Here is a 21,535-nt window from a genome sequence, read left to right as displayed (position 1 = left end):
CCGAAAGACATCTTGAAAAATTTCTAACTTTCGAGTTTCGAAAAAAATTATAGGTTTAAGACTCTTTGAATTTCAGGAACATCTTATGATTATTTTTTCAAAGATGAAAATAACCTTATGCGAGAAAACCGGATCAATTGGTGTTTTTTCAATCAACGGGGAAATCTTAAATTCACTTTCGAAACTTAAGTTTGTTCTGTTTGTTTTTTCAAGACTATGGATTACAAAACATAGCGTTTTTTATTCTTGTATATTTGATTTCTTGATAGGTTTCACACTCTTCAGATTCTTAACACTTTACTAACGTACGTTACCAAGCTTCAATTTCTCGTTTCTGATATGTATATTTTTTGATTTTGATAAACGTAGCAACAAAAACTACTAACCCAATGCGCAATAATATTACTGACTAGAAACATCGAATGATGTTCAAAAGGAAATGGATCTAAGAATCTTAAGCTCTAGAGTAAGCTGACTGACATCTTTCTGCATGTTGGAGGTCCAGTCCGGTAGAGGGTGGTGGATCTTCTTGGGTTTCCGTCTACCCTTCCCCCCTCTCTCCCCCTCTCCAGCGAATGCATCATCCTCCAGCTGGTCACCCCTACTTCTAGAGTTTCTCTCTGCCTTCTGAAAAAGATCAATTAAACTAATATGATTACATTTGAAACCATTTCATAAATATAAGTTCACAGGGCTTTTAGCTTTGAACTGTTACGGCTTTCGAAAAAAGCAGCATGAGTCTTCGCAGTCTTTTGCGAAGTGCAACAAAACATAATCGAATGCCCTATCAAACCCTAGAATTTGATTCCTTGAAAAGGTGTGAATAACAGTTCTCGACAACTAGGGAAAGACCGAATACCAAAAGTGGATCAGCCAGTTATAAGTCAGTATTCGAAAATCTGAATTACATGCGAGCTTTGCCTAATCTAATTTTTTATTGGTTGGAAATGTTCTATAATTTGCTCTTTCTGCCATGAGAATAGTCCCCCCCCCTCCTTCTTCATAATGAGTTTAATTTCTTTTCTCATTTCCCCCCTTTCTATTACCCTTGCGATACGGAAGAGTAATGCAATCGGGTACGAGACTTTTTTCCCATAAAATTTTTTGTTCACAGAATGGTCAAATGATAAGCAGTATCAACTGATGATGTAATAGCATTGTCAGTGTATTGGTAGGATATATCATTCGAGAGAAAATTAAGAGTTCTTGTGAAGTAAATTTTTCTGTGCTCAAAATTTTTGGCTAATTTTTGGCGCTGGAGGTAGTTCGGCCTGGATTCTTTCACTTTCTTTTCCCAAATGTTTTGCTTTTGATTTGCTAGTAGTATATGATATTGATTGAACCCGCAAGAAAAATTTTGTAAAAATTAAGCCAATCTCACAGACCCTCCTCAATTAAAATTTAAAAAAAATACACGTTGAAAAAATTTGAAAAGTTTTTAAAAACATTGATTTTGATTTTTTTAGTTCGTAGAACAACTCTGGTCGGATTTTTTTTAGTTGTGTAATTGGCTGTATTTATCATGTTTCTTCTGGAGAGGTAATTGTGCTCGTGATTTTTCCGCCTAGCTTTTTATATAACTTTTGTGTAAAAAAGTTTTTGTCAGCAGCTGTTTGTTCTTTTGTTTTCATTGCTTTCTAGCTTAAATTGCTTGACAGGGTATTCGTTTCATCTGATCTGTCTGAGTTTAAGCAAGATTGAATTGCTATTAAATCTACAAACATCAGTTCAAAATATTTTTCTCTATTAATTTGTTCAAATTTCTGAAAGAAAAATTATTTCGAAATGCCATCTTCAGTTGATTTGCGCTATTTTGCCCAAACAACTTGTTTTTGTTTTTATGATTTTGCACCGCTTAAATGTTTGAAAAAAGTTAGCAATATAATTTTTTGATCTAATTTTTATTGGCTTTTCTCAGCACTTTTTTGACCAATCTAAAATTTGTTTCGGTTTTTATTTTACAAGTAGAATTTGTTTCTATGCTCTAATTTTTTTGTCTCTTGAAAAGTTACAAAATTGCGTTAAGGAGTTTTTGTTAAATTGCTTGAAATTTTTAAGAGACAAAAAATGATTAAATGCTTAAGCATTTAAATGCTTAAATGTTTGAAAAAAGTTAGCAATATCATTTTTTGATCTTATTTTTATTGGCTTTTTCTCAGCATTTTTTTGATCAATCTAAAATTTGTTTCGGTTTCTATTTTACAGTTACTATTCTTTAGTTAATGGCTTTTGTCCATCATTGTGCAATATACAAAGGTTTCATGGTTTGCCTTATGAGTAATTTAATGTAATGCAGCCAAGTCAGTTGCAAATGGACTAAAATTGTTGCTTGTGAATTTTTGTTTGCTGGCGATAATCAGAACTCGCGAAACAGAATTTTCAATTTTTTTTTCAATTTTATACTGAAAATTTTTGCATCGCAAGTGGTGTGAAGCTCGGCTTTGCGTTTTTTTTAAAATTTTTTCACTCGAACGTTGACCTCCAATTGCTGAATTGAGAGAAAGGAAAGCTATCAATCAGAAAATGCTATTAGTATTACGAAGAGTTTGATATAAGATCGGGTTACTTACATTTGATCGAGGTCGTGCCGGATGATCGAAAAACCTGGGCGAACCTGAAACACTCCGATATTTAAATTTTCGTATGAACACAAAAGAGAAAACATTAAACTTGTGCAATTACTGAAATAAAGAAAAAATTCTTAAAGGAGAAATGTTGTCGGTTTTTTAAGGTCAATCTCAAATTATTCTACCCTACCCTAGCTTATTTCAAACGATAGAATCTCCCAACTTTCTGCACTGCACCGATCTTGATCTTTATAACTTTGAGCGGTTTTCTCCAAGCTCGCAGCTAGACAGACTTTTGGGCCATTTAACCAAAATGAATACCACAATTCAATTCAGCCATTTTTGACTGTAGTAAGATATCTGAAGTAAGATAACGGAGCTGGATAAGATAACGATTACTATTTAGAGTATGGTACGTTGCACGTTAGTTACTATTCGACTTAACTGTTTTTATTGAAACCTCACCCGTAGCTTGTGCCACATCTGTTCTGAATGTGACCTCTTCTCCCTCGCCCGTCCCTGTCCCCATCATCCCCCCTCCGAACCCCTCCTCCCCCTCTGGGCCCGAGTGGTACACCTGGTCCGAGTCGATAGTCCTCCCTGTCTGCATAAGATCCTCGTGAGGTCTCCTCGTGTTGTCCCCACTTGTGATGTCATACAGTTCTGACTCACCTATTCTATCGTAAGCTGAAAACAGAGCCACATGCTTCTATAATGGAGTGGTTAATTGTTATAACTGCTCCGACGTCTCTATTACGAAGTGGCAAAAAAGTAGTACGGCTTAACCTCCTTTGTAAAAACAACCCTTCCAGCACCCTCGCCGTTTTTAAGTATCAAGAAACTTTTTTCCCTTGTACTAATATTCCAGAAAATCATGTATCTTATAGATTTGATGCATAGCTTGCTTGTTATAATCTCAAAGAAAAGGAATTACCGATTGCTGTGGAATTTGGTCAGAAGGACAACACTTCAGTGAAAAACAATTAAAAACTTAAAAAACGTTCTGTCATTTTTGTGCTCGAAGAGGGAGCAAAATTATGCTGAGAAAATCAGCATTGCCTTTGAGCAAAAAGAGTTTGATTTGTTTGTTCATTTTGTAAGGCAAATTGAACACCGAAAGTTACATTTTTCAAACAATTTTTTTCAGCCAAATTAGAACATGGTCTACAATTTTTGACCAAAAAAATCGCTTTGTTTTGGAGTGCGCTACCCCCCTTCCCCCTCAAAATTGAATTTTGGCCCCAAATAAGCTTTTGAAAAATACAAGGTCGGTTAGCCAAAAATGGATGTCTTAAAATAGTACTAAAGGCAGGGGTGGATCTAGGAGTTTAGGGGGGAGGGATTGTAAAAAAAAATCGAACATTTTGTCGACCTTTTTTTAGGACGACCAAATTGATTTTTCGAGCTCCCAAAGCACTAAAAAGTCCCTGTTTTGGCCAAATTTTCTGCAAAGCAGGCAAATTTTTGAAAAAAAAATCGCTCTCCCTCAAATTAGTAATGTTGGCGCCCAAGGGCGCCTTAAGAAAATTTTTAGGGTCCGTCACCAAAAACGGATATCTCAAAATAGTACAAAGGGGGACCCTTTGTGTCGTCAGGGGTCGAATCCCTGAGGGTTTTTACTTTTTCAAACCGTTTTAAGTTTTCACATAATTATGCGTGTTCTATCTATTTATAAACCGAAAATTGTTTCAGAATCATTAAAGGAGAGGCGTCCTGATGAAATGAGTCTTGTTTTTATTGGAGCATATATATAATTTCAGTGAAAGTAGTGTTATCCACAGCAGAAGAAGATTTAAGATAAGGCAGGTGATTATTGGCCAATTTTTGCTCGTTTTTCCGTAGTGCAGCTTCGCTTCTGTGTTTATATTTATATATATATATATATATGCCCACTTATTGCACACTTTTCAATAGTAGCAAATTGCATCTAATAAAAAATAATTGCACCAACAATTTTGCCTCAGTTTAATTTGGATTAAATTGAGCTTGATTTTTTTGTCAAGGAAAGTGAGGGCAATGGCCGGGTTGACCATCATAGACCAAAAACGCAAATCGTAAAGTTTCATAAACTAATTCATGTATTACGAAAAAATGTTGGTCGTACAAGTTTCATGGAATTTTGCCAAAACGGTATGACCGAACTTTAAAAGAATTTTTTTCTTGTTTCGGCATAAAAGTCGGTGTGAAAATAAATAAAGAAGAAAATGCCGAATATACAATTTCCTTAAATGGTAATCGTATGACGAGCTAATTTTTGATGGCCACTCCAAAAATTTGAAAATGCAGTATAAAAAATCCCCACAAAATCTTTTTTGTATTTGAATTTTTGTGCTCAAATAAGCTTTTTTCCAAAAAAGTTTTGAATCCTGTTTTAACGTAGTCCTGGATACCCAAAAGTTGGATTATTTTTCTGTTTCTCTGATTAAATTTTTTCAAAAGCGCTCAAAAAGCTTACTTCTTTTGTATTCCTTCTTGGGAAATGCATAATTATTTAAAATTTAAAATAAAAAATACTTCTTTGAAAACGTTTGCCATTATTTACAAGTTTCTCCTTTTCATTATAATCTTTGTCTAACTTACCTATTTTAAAGTCGTTTTCAATGCAATGTACACACGAGAACGTTAATTTTTCGGGGACTTTAGCTTTGAGCAATCAGGGTCTTTGTTGCTCGGTAAGGAACATAACCTATCACTTTTGAGAAAAATTGAAAAAAAAAACCTTTTTGGTGTTGGAAAACGCTTGTCATACAATTTCGATATACAAACAATTAGTAATGAAAGACCTTTGATGCAGTTTTCTGTACGCATGGAATTGCATAAAAATTCTATGATTGATAAACATTTTTCCATATATGAAAAAAGTCTGGCAGTAGTAGTAGTAGGAGTAGTAAAAGACTTGAATTACCCAAAAATGAACTACAATCACCCTAACAAAAATTTCGTTATATACGACAGTTTTTAGAATAAAAAATTTAATGGAACAAATAAGTGACAAAGTTTCTACAAACGCAAAACGAATTACAAGCGCAAACTATTTCAAGTGCAAATCAATTTTTTGTGAACAACCCGGATATATGCTTGCGGTGTTTTAGTTTATGTATTCAGATCAATTTACAAACAACGCGGACTGCGAATTTATTGTCAAGCTTTAGAATTACACCAGGTTAAAATGCGGTTTGCTTATTTGCCTGATTAAAATTGAATAGTTTCAACACGCGAACTGTTTTTGCATGCAAATTTTTTGCACTCTTAATCATTCCAAACTAGATTTAGGCCAATCAATTGGTCATTTTATTCTAATCAAGTTTTGGCTTTTAAAATTGATTTTGGCAGTAAAAAAGTTTATAGTTCGTCAAAGAATTTGGTTTTTTGAGATAATTTTAAGCTATTCCAGATCAGTTAATGTGAAGACGAAACAATCATCTTCTGCCCTCATAGAAGATCAGTCTTGTTACAGTTTTTCGTTTTTGAATAGCAGACAACGGAATTTGAGCGAAACTTCAATCGTCTGATCTAACAAAATCTAAGGCCCCGTAGTTTCAATCGAGGCTCCGTAGTTACGTAGAAGATGGCTAGTTTGATACAAACACTTTTCTTAGTAACTATTGTTTCACTCAACGGTGTACAAGCTTACAAACTTGGCAATTTTAAAACAGATCATGTTTGAAACACGTTTAGGCACTGGCTAAATCATTAAGGTTTTGGGCGCTTCTTTAATACAAGACATTTTTTATGAGTGCGATTGAGCGCGTCTTATCTTCGAGTAGGAGACTCCTTTTTTTTACTTTCAAGTGATTGAGTATTATGCTCGGCGTGGTTTTTGTCACTATTTAAGTTTGTCGCTATCAGACGCGACTTCAGTTTTTGTTTTTAATTTTTTTTTATTTGGGAAACAATTACCTAATGGGGAAAACCTAGTTACTCAAAAGTACCTTGCTCCTTCCCTGATTTAGTTTAGAAGTAAAAATTTCTGACTAAATTTTCAGCTATCGTGTCTGACAGTTGCTAGCGTAATGCTGAATATTAAGTTTTGTGCAATTTTAATTGATAATGATTTTTTTTCACCTGTGAGAGTAAATGACTTGTAATCGGAAACTTAAGTTTTTTTCGTTGCATATTTTACTTCACATTTGAGTTTTTGTTTGGAAACGTTGATCTGAACAATTATCAAAATTGAATTTTCCTCTAAACAGCTAATTATGCTCGACTCTGGTTGTGAGCCAACTTTTTTCAAGTTGAAATTTTTTAGTTGCTGGATAATCAGTTGTCTGTGGATTTTGTTAGCTTACTTTCGTGAGCAAAAATTTTTATTTCGTTTGCAGCATTTTTAGCATGAATTACATACGCTATGTAAGTTAACGAACTCTAACTTTTGTTTACTTTTTTTATTATAAAAATCATAATAATTTGTTCTCGAGCAGCTCCATTGTGAGAAATAATTAAATAAATTCACAAGGTACGCCAATATTTTTTTTGCTATACGAGGCCTAACTGTGCACTGGATAGGCGCTCAACTTTGGTGTATGTAGGCGACAGGAATCTAGAGACAAGTCTTTAAACATGGTGCAAAGTGTAAGTGGATTCGCGCACAAATGTTTGTAACGTAAATAATGTCGGCACATTAGTTTTGTTGCGGATTCCGCAGCGAGTGAAAACAGCTAATTGTTGCGGATTCTGCAAGTTGAAGCGGATTTAGCAAGTGTAAGTGGAATCCGCAATTTTATTCAGATACTGCTTACAATTTGCTGATTCTTTCTGCAATTTGCGAAATCCTCTCACAATTTATTGATTCCGCTTACAACTTGCGGTTTACGGATTGCATTTACAGTTGCCGATTTCACGACAGCTTAAATTTACTGAACACACCTATTATCATTTTTTTGGATTCAACGGACGGTTTTGGAATCTGCTATCTTTGTTGCAGTTTCCACTTTGTTTGAGGATTCTCCAAAGTTGCCTGTTTTTGGAGTAATTTTGCGCAGTGCAGTGTTTGAACAAAACAGCGACGAAGATCAAAGAAAAATAGCAATGTTGCGTACTCCGCGACTATTTTGTTTTCGTCTTTTGATACATCCGCTTATCCGTCAACTTTTTGGCCTGTTATTATTTTAAAAGGGGCGCCAGAAAAATTTTGGTGTTTATAGGAATTTGGTTTTTGATAATATTTGCGGAGAGCTCTGAAAAGTCAGTTTGATCGACCTGAAACAATGTCGGCAAAAATTGATAAGAACAAATTCAATTTTATCAAAACCACGCCTTCCCCTTCCTCGAGATCCACCTCGATTTAACGGAAATTACCACGTGCAGTTGTTTCGGCCTCTCCTGGCGAGTGTTCTAGTAATCCTGTCTCCTGTATTTCCGGAAGTCTCTGTGGGTCCTGCTGCATCCCTGCAGTCAGGCTCCCCCGTCTTCCCCTTTCTCTCGTCTCGTCTCCACCAGAAGCTGGAAAACAAGTTTTCAGTGATTTTTTTTCTCAGAGTGATTGATTTTGCTTAATGTTGTTTTAGACATTTTTTTTGTGTTTTGTAAGCGGATTCCGCAACAAGGACGCTCTCTTTGATCTTTTTTTTGTTCTTTAGTCTTCTATGATCGTTTCGACAAAGTTTTAACATGTTTAAAAATTGTCTCTGGATTCTAGGGACCTACAGACGCAAAATTGTGCAATATTTCAAATTGGCCTCGTCCGACGCAAAGATAAGATTTTTTAAGATATTGTTTTTTCGACTTTTCTTAAGTAATTTTTTAAGCCTAACTTTTCAAAAAACAAAATGATTTCCATCTTTACAATATCAAGTATTGCAATGTTTTGATTGCATGGCAAGTGATTTAAACTGTTTTTGATTGAAACAGTTTTGACTACGTTGAATTTTGTTCATTAGATTGTAAATTTACCAACTAATTTTAATTTTTTTGTCTGTTAAACGGGTTCCGCTTATGTTATATTGGCAAAGTCTCTTTCTGATACGGAGTTTCAAAAATGAAAATTAACTGCTTTGCCTGTTGCTGTACGATTGTGTCATGAAATATATGATTGTTACACAGGCGGATCACAGTTTCATATTACGCTATCAACATTTTTTCCAAGCTCAGTCGCAGATAAAAATTCTCATTATTTGGTGGCATTTTTGCTTTTTCAGATTTAGCTAAATTTTGCTTCATATCATTATATTTTTGTACCTGGTTTATTGGTGGCTATTTTCTGTTAAACAAAAAACAATTAGATAATATAAAAATGCATGTGATATGATTTTTTTGAGTTGCTTATAAAAACATTTGCGTTTTTAGCAAGAACTTCATTTTTTCTCTAAACTTAAATCATTAATTTTCAAAACTTAATATCAGTGGATAAACCGACCACCTGCGTCAGTGTTTAGACATTCCACATGGACTTTTTGTACTTCACCGAGTGTTCAAATTTTCGCCTACCTATTTTTGAATCGTTTTCTTTTTCTCGAAAACTAACATGACAAATCTGAGATTAAATATTCAATCAGTAGAGTTCGTTCTAGCGACATCATCTGCACAAGTTGCTAAGCCCTAATTTTGGTAGAAACAGAGTTTTGAATTTACAAAGAGTCCAATTTATGTTATTTTGACCGTTGTTTGGAATTTTTGTTCCTTTTCTCGAAAAACCCTCGCCAAATCTGAGATTTAGGGTTTAAATTAAGAAACAGATTGTGAGTTTGCTCCGCACAATGAGTGTCACCCTAATTTGTTTAATGATAAATTAATTGCCTTAAAAGTGTTCTCTTTTTTGGAAACTTTGTAACTTTTGGAAACTTTTTGATCCACCCAATTTTTTTGCCTTAGTTTCCGCTCCGTTGATGGTTTTCAATGTATTTTAAGATGCCTTTTCAATGTCGTCTGAGTGGAATGTACGATATTTTAGTAGAATTTTTTTTCTCGATTTTTTCAAATAATCTTTTTTCAGCTTGGTTTTTCAGCAAAAAGTAGTTGCTTCTTTTTCCTATTCAATATCTCGTAATAAAAAGCTTTAAATTCTATCGCAAGTGTTGCAAACTTACCCATTGCATTTTTGTATATAAAATTTATAATCAAATGCTAAGCGGTACCATTTGAAAGAGCAAGAGTCAAAAAAAATTTTCAAAAATTTGTTTTCAAAGTTCTTATTGCAAAATTTGAGGCAAACGTTTGAAGTTTTTTTTCAGGGCATGAGTAAAAGTTATAAAAAGCACAGTTTTTTAGAACAATTTTTCTCGACACTTGAAATTTTGTTAATGCCGATCGAATCATAACTGAGAAGGGCTTTGATATTACTGATATCTATCACTCAACTCATTCCGATAAATGTTTCTGGTACCTGATTTTGCGTGAAAAAAAAACCAAAACAAATACGAATACAAAGTTCCTCTCCACTTTTGTTAATCGGTTTGAATTAATATCAAAAAGGTAATTAAAACTTGTTTTGTAAAAATAAACTTTAATCTAATTTTTTACAGTAGAGATTTTTTTTTTCATGTAGCCGGCACTGGTTGCCAAAAAGACGCAACTGGTTGAACTGCAAACATTTGGGAAAATCACAGTATCTTAAAGTGAATTGATTTTTCAATAATTGTCTATTCTAGATTAATTTTATAAAAAGACTAAACTCGCACAAACAATTAAGCAAAAAATACGTGATCTCAATTTAGCGGATCAGCGAAATGCGATTTTGTAAAAAAAAACGGCGATAGCAAAAAGCGGTTTTAAAAAGAGATTACAATGTTCTGATATATAAAAGGCAATTTATGCTCATAAATGATTTTGTTTATCGGCCTTGAAAGTCGTTGAGGCTACGATCTTATCCAGATATTCTTTGTTTTGCTGCTTATAGAGCGTTTGATTCCAGTCTTCCGTTGACCTAGTTAATGATATTGAGTGATACTAAACAGAAGCTTAACTCATCATATATCCAGTTAGGTACAAATAGACTTTACGACAGAGTTCATGCTTCGAAAATATTTTGGATGATCAAAAACTGTTTCGCCAATACTATACAGACAGAACACGGAACAAGTTCTGTATGCAGAAAAAAAACGAAACTCAGTCAAAAACGGCAGAATTTGCTCGCAGAAATAAAATCTATGAAGCTAAATTCCCTAACGAGTGAAGTAAAAAAAACCAAGTTAATATTTTCTACTCTAAAAGGGATTATGTGGGAGTTATTGTGGTAAAAAAAATTCATGTCATAAAGTAGACACGTCGTAAGCCAATCAGAATCGAGATAAGAAAACAAACGTAGGAAAATATTTTCTTTTCCCGATTTTGATTGGCCGTGGCTTACAACCTATCTGCTTTTTGCAAGGAAACGTAACCATGTGGAGTATAATCCGCTGGTGGGGGCAGAGGTTACAATAAAAAAAATAGCCGAACTTGAATTACTTGCTGTGAAAAATGCAGATTCAATATCTTTAATTCACTGAACTAAGATTGACTCGTTTATTCTTTAACGGTTAACAACAGTGAATCCAAACATCGCAGACTAAACTTAAGGTTGACAGGTATTAATTAATTAGTAGCCGCACCAGACACATAGCTAACCAATGGCGCCAACACGTAATATATGATTAGATACTATATATGACATTCCCTCAACAATCAATTTTCAAACAACTGTTTTAAAATTATCCAACGGAAATGTTTGAGTTTTAGACCAGCGATAGTCCACCCTCTCCCTGGGCATGAGTTTTAGTTTAACAAGTTTCTTGAGTTTCCTTTTTCACTCCCTCTTTCAAATGTGCCTTCCTGCTCAATTAGTGTCCCGCTCTCTGTCTTCCTCTCCTTTGGATGTTCTCGCTTTCAATATACTATCTATCATAACCCCGCCGAATTTAGATACCGCCGTCCGCTTCCTGGTACTTTTCCGTGATCCTGTTCCATCTTCTGATTCTTGACTAGAGTATGATACGAGACGTAAGCGTCGTACTCGTTCCCCTTTCTTTTTAGAATGTTTCCCCCCTCGTCCTTCGTTACTCAAATTTGGGGCACTCCCCCCTTGCTCGTTGCTCATAGTCTGGACCTCCGTGTCCACCCCCTGGGATTTTCCAGCTCCGCTTCCTTCGGATAAGTTTGGTCTTCCAATTCCGTCTTCTACATCGTTATTCATTTTTGGTTCATTTCCTTCCACATCTCGCCCTGGTGCTATTGTTGAGTTCCCTGCGTGTTTGGAAATTGTTATTGGCTCGTACTCCGAGTCCGAATCGTCCTCCTCCGCTGGGGAAAATTCTCGCACTCTGTTATCAGCCGTACTCTGTGCGCTTGCTTTACTCTGTGTGCTCGTCCCCGCCGCCTGTTCGTTCGCTGCTCGCTTTAGTTCCGCCCGACGTTGCAATGCACTCATAGCTGGGAGTGGTAGTGTTAGCTTACTCGCGGTAGTTGGCGCGTTCGATTTGATGACTTTCTCGGCAACCCCACTTTTCCTAAGTACAGAGCCATTTGCTAGAGTTATAGTGTGCTTAGATTCGCGAATTACTTTTTGGTTTATGGGTCTATACCTTTTATTGCTATCCTTGAGTCGTTGGAACAACAGTTCGGTCCGTTTACTTGGCTGTTTAGACTTTCCCCCACCAGCCTGTTTCCCGTCCCCGTCAGCCATTGGTGTTCCATCCGCCGCCGAAACTAGTTGATTTTGCGTCAGTCGCCTAGGGTGATTCATATGATCGACATCAAACTCCACGTCGGATCGTTCTTCCCAATCCGTTGCCATGGGTTGGATGTTCCTCGGAGCTCTGGGGTCAGTAGAATCTAAATAGGCAGATTTTTGTTTCAACACTCTGGCCCAGTTTAGGTTTTGCAGGGTTGGCTTTTTCGTAAGATTTCGCAGTACCGTATTGGCTTCTCTGCCGTGATGAGCCTCAAACGGCGATATCTTGAGAGTAGCATTTGGGGCAAATCTTAGAGCACTCAAGGCTCGTTCTATCATTGATTCTAAGTTTCCACTATCTTTTTCTTTAGCGTAAGTTAAGACAAAGTTTTTCAGACTGCCAATGGTACGTTCGACACACCCGGTGGCGCGATGATCATTCACGGGTGAATAAATTATTTCAATTCCTTCGGAATTGCAAAATGATTTAACTGCATTCGATGTGAAACTTGTACCTTGATCCATAAAAATTTTCCTAGGGACACCATGTTGAGATATGTATTGTTTAATGAACTTAAGGACCTTGTCGCTTTTATTATTTCCGCAGATCATTGCAGAGGGCCAACGTGAGAATCGGTCAACCGCTACCAAGACATATTTACTTGATTCATTTAAGTATCTAATTGGACCCCAAAAATCAAGCTGTAGGCATTCGTTCGGCTCGCGTGGTTCATAGATCTTCCCAACATCACCTTTGGCGCATAATGGTTTAAGGCTTTTACCTGCATCGGTGCATTCCTTGCATCCATCCGCAGCTGCGACTAAACTCCGGTGGAGATAGGGAAACCAGACATCCCTCGCAGCGTCGAACATACTCGAGCGCCCATGGTGAAACGCATGTATCCGATTAACCACAGCCTTCCTGAGTGGTATGGGGATGACGAGTCGTTCGTCCATCCACAGACAATTTTCCCGCACGTGGAAATCATGTGTGTGCTGTCCGAGGTAGGCACCCATTGCTCTGACCTTCTTTTCCAAATCCGGGTCCTTACTCTCCACCAGTTCTTTTATTGCGCGCATCTGGGGGTCCCCTTTATAGTTCGCTTCCACGAGCTTCAGGTTGAATAGCTCCGGCAGTGCACTGCTTTTGCGGACTATCTTGCAGTCCCGGGGGATTACTGACATGATGACGTTCCCTCCTGCTGGGTATGCCGCCGGAAAAATTTCACCTCCGAATGCCGAAGGAATGGAGATGACTGTGTTGCATCGAATGTCCCTGGTGTGATGCGTCTCCGCCTCCAATCGTGCATCCACAATCTCCACCTCGCTGCTACTGCCGCTCGTTATTTCTGGATGTTTCAACAGTAATTTATTTAATTTCTTCAAATTAAGTGATGTCATTGTAGATATGTGTATTTTGTTAGATCGATAACTTGTTTTGTTAAATAGAGGACTACTGTTTACTGTGGAATTAATATCAGACTCACGTAGCTTACATTCGGTGATTGACTTTACTACTTTTGCGCTTTCCTGGTCATTACACTCAGCTATTCGTTTTAGTGGCTTCTGATTGGTCAACCGATGGTCACGCGTTTTGACGCCCTCTTCCGGTGGAATGTTAACTTTATCGTTTCCAACTTGAATATCTTTAGCTGAAACAATTGATTCCTTTGATGCTTTGATGATCCCTTTATTGGTATCAATATATCCGAGTGAATTGGTAATTGATTTCAATTTTGCCACTGTGAAAGTGTTATCATAAAGACTAACTTTCGTGGCTTCCCCCACCGGATGCCGTGAAAGGTAATCCGCCAGGCCAATTTTAGCCCCAGGCATGTGTTCAATGACAAAATCAAAGGGGATAATTCTATCAATCCAGCGAGTTAATCGACTGAACATAGTCTTGTTTCTCTTATTGTTCCCATTCAATAAAGATAGCAAAGCCTTATGATCTGTCACCACAGTAAATTTCCGCCCGAAAATATAATTTCTGAAGTATTCGGAGCCCCAAACTACGGCCAGCATTTCTAGCTCATTCGTCGAATATTTCTTTTCGGCCGCATTTAAAAACCGGGACGCAAATGATATTGGTCGCCAACCCTCGGTGCCTAGTTGTTCAAGTACCGCCCCCAAACCGTTATGGCTTGCGTCGCACACGATACGTATATCTTTATGTACGTCGAAATGCTTAAGTTCGACAATGTTCGCGACTTGTTTCTTAATCGATTCGAACGCTGTTTGGCAGTCAATTGTCCAGAGGAATTCGTTCTTCTTACTTAGAAGTGGACGTAGAGGCGCCGAAGTTTCCGCTAACGCCGGTAAGTATTTGTGAAGACTATGGATTGACCCCATGAACGATTTCAACTGAGAGAGCGTTTTCGGGGCGGTTAATTTGTCAATCGGATCTGTTTTCCGCACCATTGGTGTAATCCCTGATTTCGTAATCCGGTGGCCTAACCACTCGCAAGTATTTTTCGCAAATTGACATTTTTCTAGCTTCAAAGCCATATTTTCTTTATCGAGTTTCATTAAAATCTTCTCCACTAAAGCGATATGTTCGATCTTGGTACCTTTCGAAATTACTAATATATCATCAATGAAAGCATGCGCGCACGGAAATTCAGCCAGAATGGCATCCATGACCCGTTGAAATTCCGCCGGCATGGTTGTCAATCCGTAGAATCCTGTTTTGAATCGATATGTACCGGTAGAACGGCCTCCCACCAATGAAAAATTGCAATGTTTACTAGTGTTTTCATTTAAAGGAAGTTGACCGTATGCGTACGTGAGGTCCATCGTTGTAAAAAAAAACATCCCCCTGTTTGCGTTCGCTGATAGTTTGCCCTACGATGTCCATTAGTTCTTCAATATTGGGCATTTGGTATTTATTCTTATGCACTTGTTTGTTTAGTTCTCTAGATTCCAGTGCAAGTTTAACAGAACCGTCCTTTTTCACGGTGATGACAATAGGTGAAACAAAATATTTGTCTGAACATTCTTCCAACTTTTGGATATGACCCTGTCCCAACAGTTTTTCAATCTCCTTATCGACTTTTTCCTGTAATGTTATAGGTACTCGCCTACCTTTTTGTTGAATTGGAGTTAGGTTTTTGAAGAAATCTGCCTGCACGTTATAATTTCGAATGCGCCCTACCCTGTGAAAAAGATGTTGAAATTGCTTACAGAAATGTGTCTGCCACTCATCCAGGTCATTGTCCATCGCCACAGTTCCTTCCGTGGTATGTATGCTTTTCACCCCTTCTGTCGATGGTGCTTGTACCAGCATCAGTCCTAGTGAGGGCATTAAATCCCTGCCAATAATAGACGGTCGGCACCCTCCGATGACGTTTATATCCGACGAACAAGTCCATCCATTGGAATGAAGCGTGACTTGCATCTTGCCCAGAAATTTTAACGGATTGTTTCCGTAATCGCGGAATTGGTCGTCTTGTGGATTCAGCGGTTTCAATTGTACGTTGACTGTCCCCAGGGTACGTTTTAGTTCCCCAATAGTGAAGATGGATATTGGCGAACCACTGTCAATCCAGGCCTGAGTTGCTTTGCCGTTGATTCTTAAGGCTAGTTTGGCCCCCGCGACTTTTAATTCCGTTTCCTCCTTCCGCCGAATTGACATAACCACATACTCCGTCGAACTATCCGAATCCCATCCATGTGCCGGTGTCTTTGAATCAGTCACCCATCCGACAGAACTTCCGTAATTGGATGCACTCTCCTCCGGATAATCTTGGGTAGTCCCGCCATTGGTGTCATCCTCATTTATCATGCCTACGCGACCCCTATTCGCCGATCGACGTCCTCTACAAGTTCGCTCATAGTGTCCCATTTTCTTGCAAAAATTGCAGGTTACATTTCTTGCTGGGCACTTTGGAATGTGGTCCGGGGTAAAACCACTCTGGTCGCAATTGTAGCACTTGCGATCTGCTGCGCCTCCGCGGCCCCTTGTGCCGCCCCTGCCAAATCCACGTCCGCCTCTTTGGAATGGACGACGGTACCCTCCTCTAATTGCGCTTATAGGCTCCGCTTTAATTTGTAGTGAACCCGCTGGTGCCGCAGTAAGTCCCCCACCGGATACTTTATACGACTTTGCGTATTTGTCCCCCCGTTCATATGACAAAGCAATCCGGTAGACCTCATCTGGTGTCTTAGTTGAACGGCATAGCTCCGTTTGGGCTTCCTTGTTGGACATATTTACTATGAATACATCACGTAACACCCGTCGTTCCAATGTTCCCAATGAGCATCTAGCGGCTAGTCCACTCAAAACGGAGTAAAATTCTTCTAGCGTTTCCCCGTCACGTTGTTTCCGAGATAGTAGCTGGTACGTCTCGAATGTTTCGTTTCTTTCCTTGCGGAAAACACTCTCAAATTCATCCAAAACCCGTGGATATCGGGTAGTCGCCAGGTCCAGATGGGGCTTCCGGTTATGTAATTCGTCCTGTCCACGTTCCCCCAAACACAAATAGAGGTTAGAAATTAGTGTCTGCTCTGCTTCCACTCGATTTTTCCCATTCACCTCCTCTGGCAGACCGGTAATTTGCGCCTCAGTGAGCGTATTAGCAAAATAAAAAGCCGTCGGATTGAATGAATGTTTTGCTATTACACCCCAGGTGAATCGTGTAATCCAATGCTCCCACAACATTGGTGCTTCCGTACATTTACTCGGCCAAAATGCCGTAATTCCCAGTGGATTTTTTCCTGATCCCGCGCTTTGTCCTGCTTGCTGCGCCATGTGAAAAATGCAGATTCAATATCTTTAATTCACTGAACTAAGATTGACTCGTTTATTCTTTAACGGTTAACAACAGTGAATCCAAACATCGCAGACTAAACTTAAGGTTGACAGGTATTAATTAATTAGTAGCCGCACCAGACACATAGCTAACCAATGGCGCCAACACGTAATATATGATTAGATACTATATATGACACTAAACTATAAGACTAAACTCGCACAAACAATTAAGCAAAAAATACGTGATCTCAATTTAGCGGATCAGCGAAATGCGATTTTGTAAAAAAAAACGGCGATAGCAAAAAGCGGTTTTAAAAAGAGATTACAATGTTCTGATATATAAAAGGCAATTTATGCTCATAAATGATTTTGTTTATCGGCCTTGAAAGTCGTTGAGGCTACGATCTTATCCAGATATTCTTTTTTTTGCTGCTTATAGAGCGTTTGATTCCAGTCTTCCGTTGACCTAGTTAATGATATTGAGTGATACTAAACAGAAGCTTAACTCATCATATATCCAGTTAGGTACAAATAGACTTTACGACAGAGTTCATGCTTCGAAAATATTTTGGATGATCAAAAACTGTTTCGCCAATACTATACAGACAGAACACGGAACAAGTTCTGTATGCAGAAAAAAAACGAAACTCAGTCAAAAACGGCAGAATTTGCTCGCAGAAATAAAATCTATGAAGCTAAATTCCCTAACGAGTGAAGTAAAAAAAACCAAGTTAATATTTTCTACTCTAAAAGGGATTATGTGGGAGTTATTGTGGTAAAAAAAATTCATGTCATAAAGTAGACACGTCGTAAGCCAATCAGAATCGAGATAAGAAAACAAACGTAGAAAAATATTTTCTTTTCCCGATTTTGATTGGCCGTGGCTTACAACCTATCTGCTTTTTGCAAGGAAACGTAACCATGTGGAGTATAATCCGCTGGTGGGGGCAGAGGTTACAATAAAAAAAATAGCCGAACTTGAATTACTTGCCTTCTTTTCTGAGCGTGGCTTCTTCATTAATAAGGGCATTGTTTTGCTCCACTAGTCTGGCAGCTGACTCCGTCTCTTTTCTCGCTAGTTCACTCTTTACGCCCTCTAGCGACTTCTGCAGCTGCTCAATTGTAGTTCTAAGGTCATCCACTTCGCCTCTAAGAATGAGCAAGATAAAATTTAGAGGAACTTAAGAAATATCATTAGTCTGATGAAAAAATTGGACAACTAACAAAAGGTCAGCCAAGTTTCGGTAAAATAAAAAATTATAAAATTTTCGAGAAAATTGATGAAAAACTGACTTGTAGTTCTCGATGATTGACGTGTATTTCTCTTCCTCGGCTCTTACGATTTCCTCATACTGTTCCGTTGAAATGCCCTGCTCCTGAAATGAGGATTTGAGAAATCCGTTATTTTGATCCTGATCCGTTATTTTGTAAGTTCAAATTACTTTCCCACCTCATTCTTCGTCTAAGGTGGTGAACAATTTTAACCACAAAATAACGGATCATGCTTCATTTTGCATGTTTGAAAAGCTTCAAGCTTCAAGCTTATGGAAAAAAATGGAAACAGTTCTTTTTACGAAGGGTTAGCAGAACAATGCCGCCGGAGTAAAATCCTGCTATGATTATTGGAGACATGAATCTCCTAACTTACTTCTTTGACCACGCTGGACTTGACAGAGGAAGCACCGGACCTGTCCGAGACACCACCGCCCCCTCCCCCTCCCACTTCTTCAGTCCCATCTTCCCCCGTTTTACTAGAGGGGTCATTAGCAGTTTGCCCGGTAGCACTCTCATCCACGTCTAGCAGTTGCTCTGCTGGTTGATCTGAGAAAAAGAAAACGAACGACAAAATATTAGTTTCCAAATAAAAGATTAAATTTTTTAACCAACTTTTTTCAAAAGAATAGTCGGTTGCTGGGATGGTTACAAAAGAAAAACAAAAATTCCGGAAAAAGGGTTGGAGTTATCCAGTAAACTCAACAAGACAGTCATAAAAAGCTAAAAGGTAGTATGCTACGAAAAAAGACAATCAATGACTGCTTGGTCTTTTTTTTTACCAATTAAACATTTTCAACTAGTAAGCGTGCAAGATGTAATCGTTTCGGTTAGGTCATCAGACGAATACTTTGAATTCTCCTATGAAATTTCCGACATTGTACTCTGCGAAAGCGAAGAACTTTGTATCTGCTTATCCGAAAACTGGCAAAAAAATTGCTGAATGAGTTTGGGGTGTGGGATGTGAAGCTACACTAACTTATTAAACTAACTAAAAGTTGAAGTTTACTTCATTGGTATAAATTGGTTAATAAATCAATAAATAAGATATGACAGCAATCTTTCAGCAAGCATTAAAGAGTGACTGGAGATTTGTTAGCACACTGTCACGGTTGGGATACCGGTCCCGACCTTGACACTTTAATTGCGAATAACACTTTAACATTCACATAGGTTGTAATCTGATCTAAAGCATGCTGTATGGCAACCACCACATGGGGAAAGAAGTTTTCAAAAATTTTGTGGGGAAAAACTTATATACAAAAAAAAATTAATACGCGAAATGTCTTTTTTTAACAACTTTTTCATAAGAAAAAGCTTTTTTTTTGTAGTACTCTTAGAGCCGAATTTTGAAAATATGTGAGAAGTTCTTCGAAGAAAACTTCAGAAGTGGCGACTTTTGGTCAACCCCGGTGGGCAATAAAATGCTGTTGACGAAATTCTTTAAGGTTGATCTGAAATTAAGTTTTCAAATTTGAAATGTGTTATAAAGCGTTATACGCTTGGTTGTTTCAAAAATGAGTTGATTCTGATCTAATTTGCGATCTGAAACATTGTTTTTTGTTTATTTCAGATCTAGAATTATCTAATTCAAATCTTTCAAAATAGGCGAACAAAAAATATAGTTTGACACTATTCGGAAGTTTTTAATCACGTTTTTATTTCATCTAAATATTATTGAAAATTCAATAAAAAACATTGATAAAGTGCACTTAACTTTTGCTTGAATTACGCATATCACATTTTAAGGAAAGGTTTTCAGATCTAATTACAGAAATGAAAACATATTTTCCATGGCTATTTGATATCTGCAACTTCTACTTGAGATTCCGATAGGAGGTGTTGAAATTTCAGATCTGCAAATTTACTATCATTAGAAATCAGGAATTTTAGATCTGGAAATCTTCTAACGACCAAAACAAGAAATTTCAGGTTTAAAAATCTATCAATAACAGAAATAAAAAAATTCAGATCTTAGACTGAAAATTTCTCAAGTACATAAATAAAAAAATTCAAAAAATCTGTGGAAAATATACTCAAAACGGTGGTTTTTGTACGCAGCCAATATGATATGAAAATGTCGACTTGAAAATATTTCGATTAAGTTTCATTAAAAAAATTGTTTAAGCCTGACAGTGATAGCTCACATAGTTCTTACTGATTTCGCCAATGACTTCGAAGAAACGAAATAAAATTTATAACAATTTTTTGCAGTCTATGGAACCAAAAATAGTTTTTTCCTAACATCTTTGATGGAGCTTATCGATAAAGACTTGAAAACACTTTTGGCTAAACGACATTTTTATAAACTTTCTGTCTTAAGATAAAAATTGGTCAAAACTTGATCTGCTTTGTTATTTTTTTGTCCACCGACCTTGTCTATATTACGTAAGTGTCTTGTTTCTTGTCAACTGATTTTGGTTAGAAAAAACGCGCTCGAAAACCAAATTTCTCTCTCTTTTCTTTTCAGCAGGCTGGATGGCTTTTCATAGATTCCCTGGGAATCGCGGAAACCACAAAAAGACCTGAGACATTTTTTCATTTTTCTTAAAATAACTATCTCACTATCTGAATAACTATAACTAACTCATGATTTGAAACTGATTTAGGTAAATTTTAATGCAAAAAGATATGAAGCACGGGCGGATCTAGGTTTTTTTGGGTTAAAAGGGAGAGCGAATGTTCAAAAAACGGTTCAAAAAAATGTTCAAAAAAATTATTAAATTGCAATAATTGAATTGCCAGTAAGCTCGGGTTCGAGTTCATGAAAAATTACAGGTCGTTGATTCTTTTTTTTCAAACTTTTTGACCGAATCTGATTTCACCTTTAGCGAGACAAAAAATGTTAATAGTCTTACCTGTATTTTGGGGCTGCTCCACTTCAACTTGTGCATTGACATTCTGCAGCATGCTCTTTTCATAGTCGGACAGATGCATCAACTGTTGTTGCTCAATTTCTTGTAGCTAGAAAACATATTGCAAGTCTTCAGAGCTATTCAAATGGACTTTACCAAATAAAATAGACGATGATTTGCGAGGCAATTGTTTACAAAGGTTAAGATTATGCGTGCTTGAAAACCGTTTCAAGCTTATTTTTTCCAAATTCAATACCAACTTTTTTTTAATATCTCGGAATTGAATTTAGTCGATTGGAAAAACCCGACTTGTTAAATTTTTAATTAAGAATTAGGCACAAAAAGTTGTGTGAAATACAACGGCGCAATACAACAGTGTCGAAGCCCAACAGTGCCGAAAATTGAAAAAGTGTTCATTAATGATTTTCGGCACTGTTGATTATTAAATTTGTTTTCGGCACTGTTGTACTTCGTCACTGATGTGCCGCCCTTAGAGGGGCGTTCA

The 21,535-nt window shown here is 37.3% G+C and overlaps 1 protein-coding gene across 1 annotated transcript in view; it reads right to left on the bottom strand.

Moving 5' to 3' along the window:
- The window catches only part of LOC134846831 (uncharacterized), a 49,269-nt gene that overhangs the window by 4,207 nt on the left and 23,527 nt on the right, over positions 1-21,535 (bottom strand). Inside the window, exons 14-21 of the mRNA XM_063864227.1 lie at positions 21,034-21,139; positions 18,552-18,724; positions 18,197-18,279; positions 17,895-18,052; positions 7,866-8,009; positions 3,033-3,254; positions 2,571-2,614; positions 481-627 (exon numbers count right to left, since the gene is read on the bottom strand). Of these exons, the coding sequence (XP_063720297.1) occupies positions 481-627; positions 2,571-2,614; positions 3,033-3,254; positions 7,866-8,009; positions 17,895-18,052; positions 18,197-18,279; positions 18,552-18,724; positions 21,034-21,139 (1,077 nt within the window). The remainder of the gene's footprint in view (positions 1-480; positions 628-2,570; positions 2,615-3,032; positions 3,255-7,865; positions 8,010-17,894; positions 18,053-18,196; positions 18,280-18,551; positions 18,725-21,033; positions 21,140-21,535) is intronic.

This window comes from Symsagittifera roscoffensis, chromosome 5 (assembly GCF_963678635.1).
Source record: "Symsagittifera roscoffensis chromosome 5, txSymRosc1.1, whole genome shotgun sequence".
NCBI lineage: Eukaryota > Metazoa > Xenacoelomorpha > Acoela > Convolutidae > Symsagittifera > Symsagittifera roscoffensis.
Note: the sequence above shows the minus strand (reverse complement) of the source record. Positions and strands in the feature narration are given on the sequence as shown.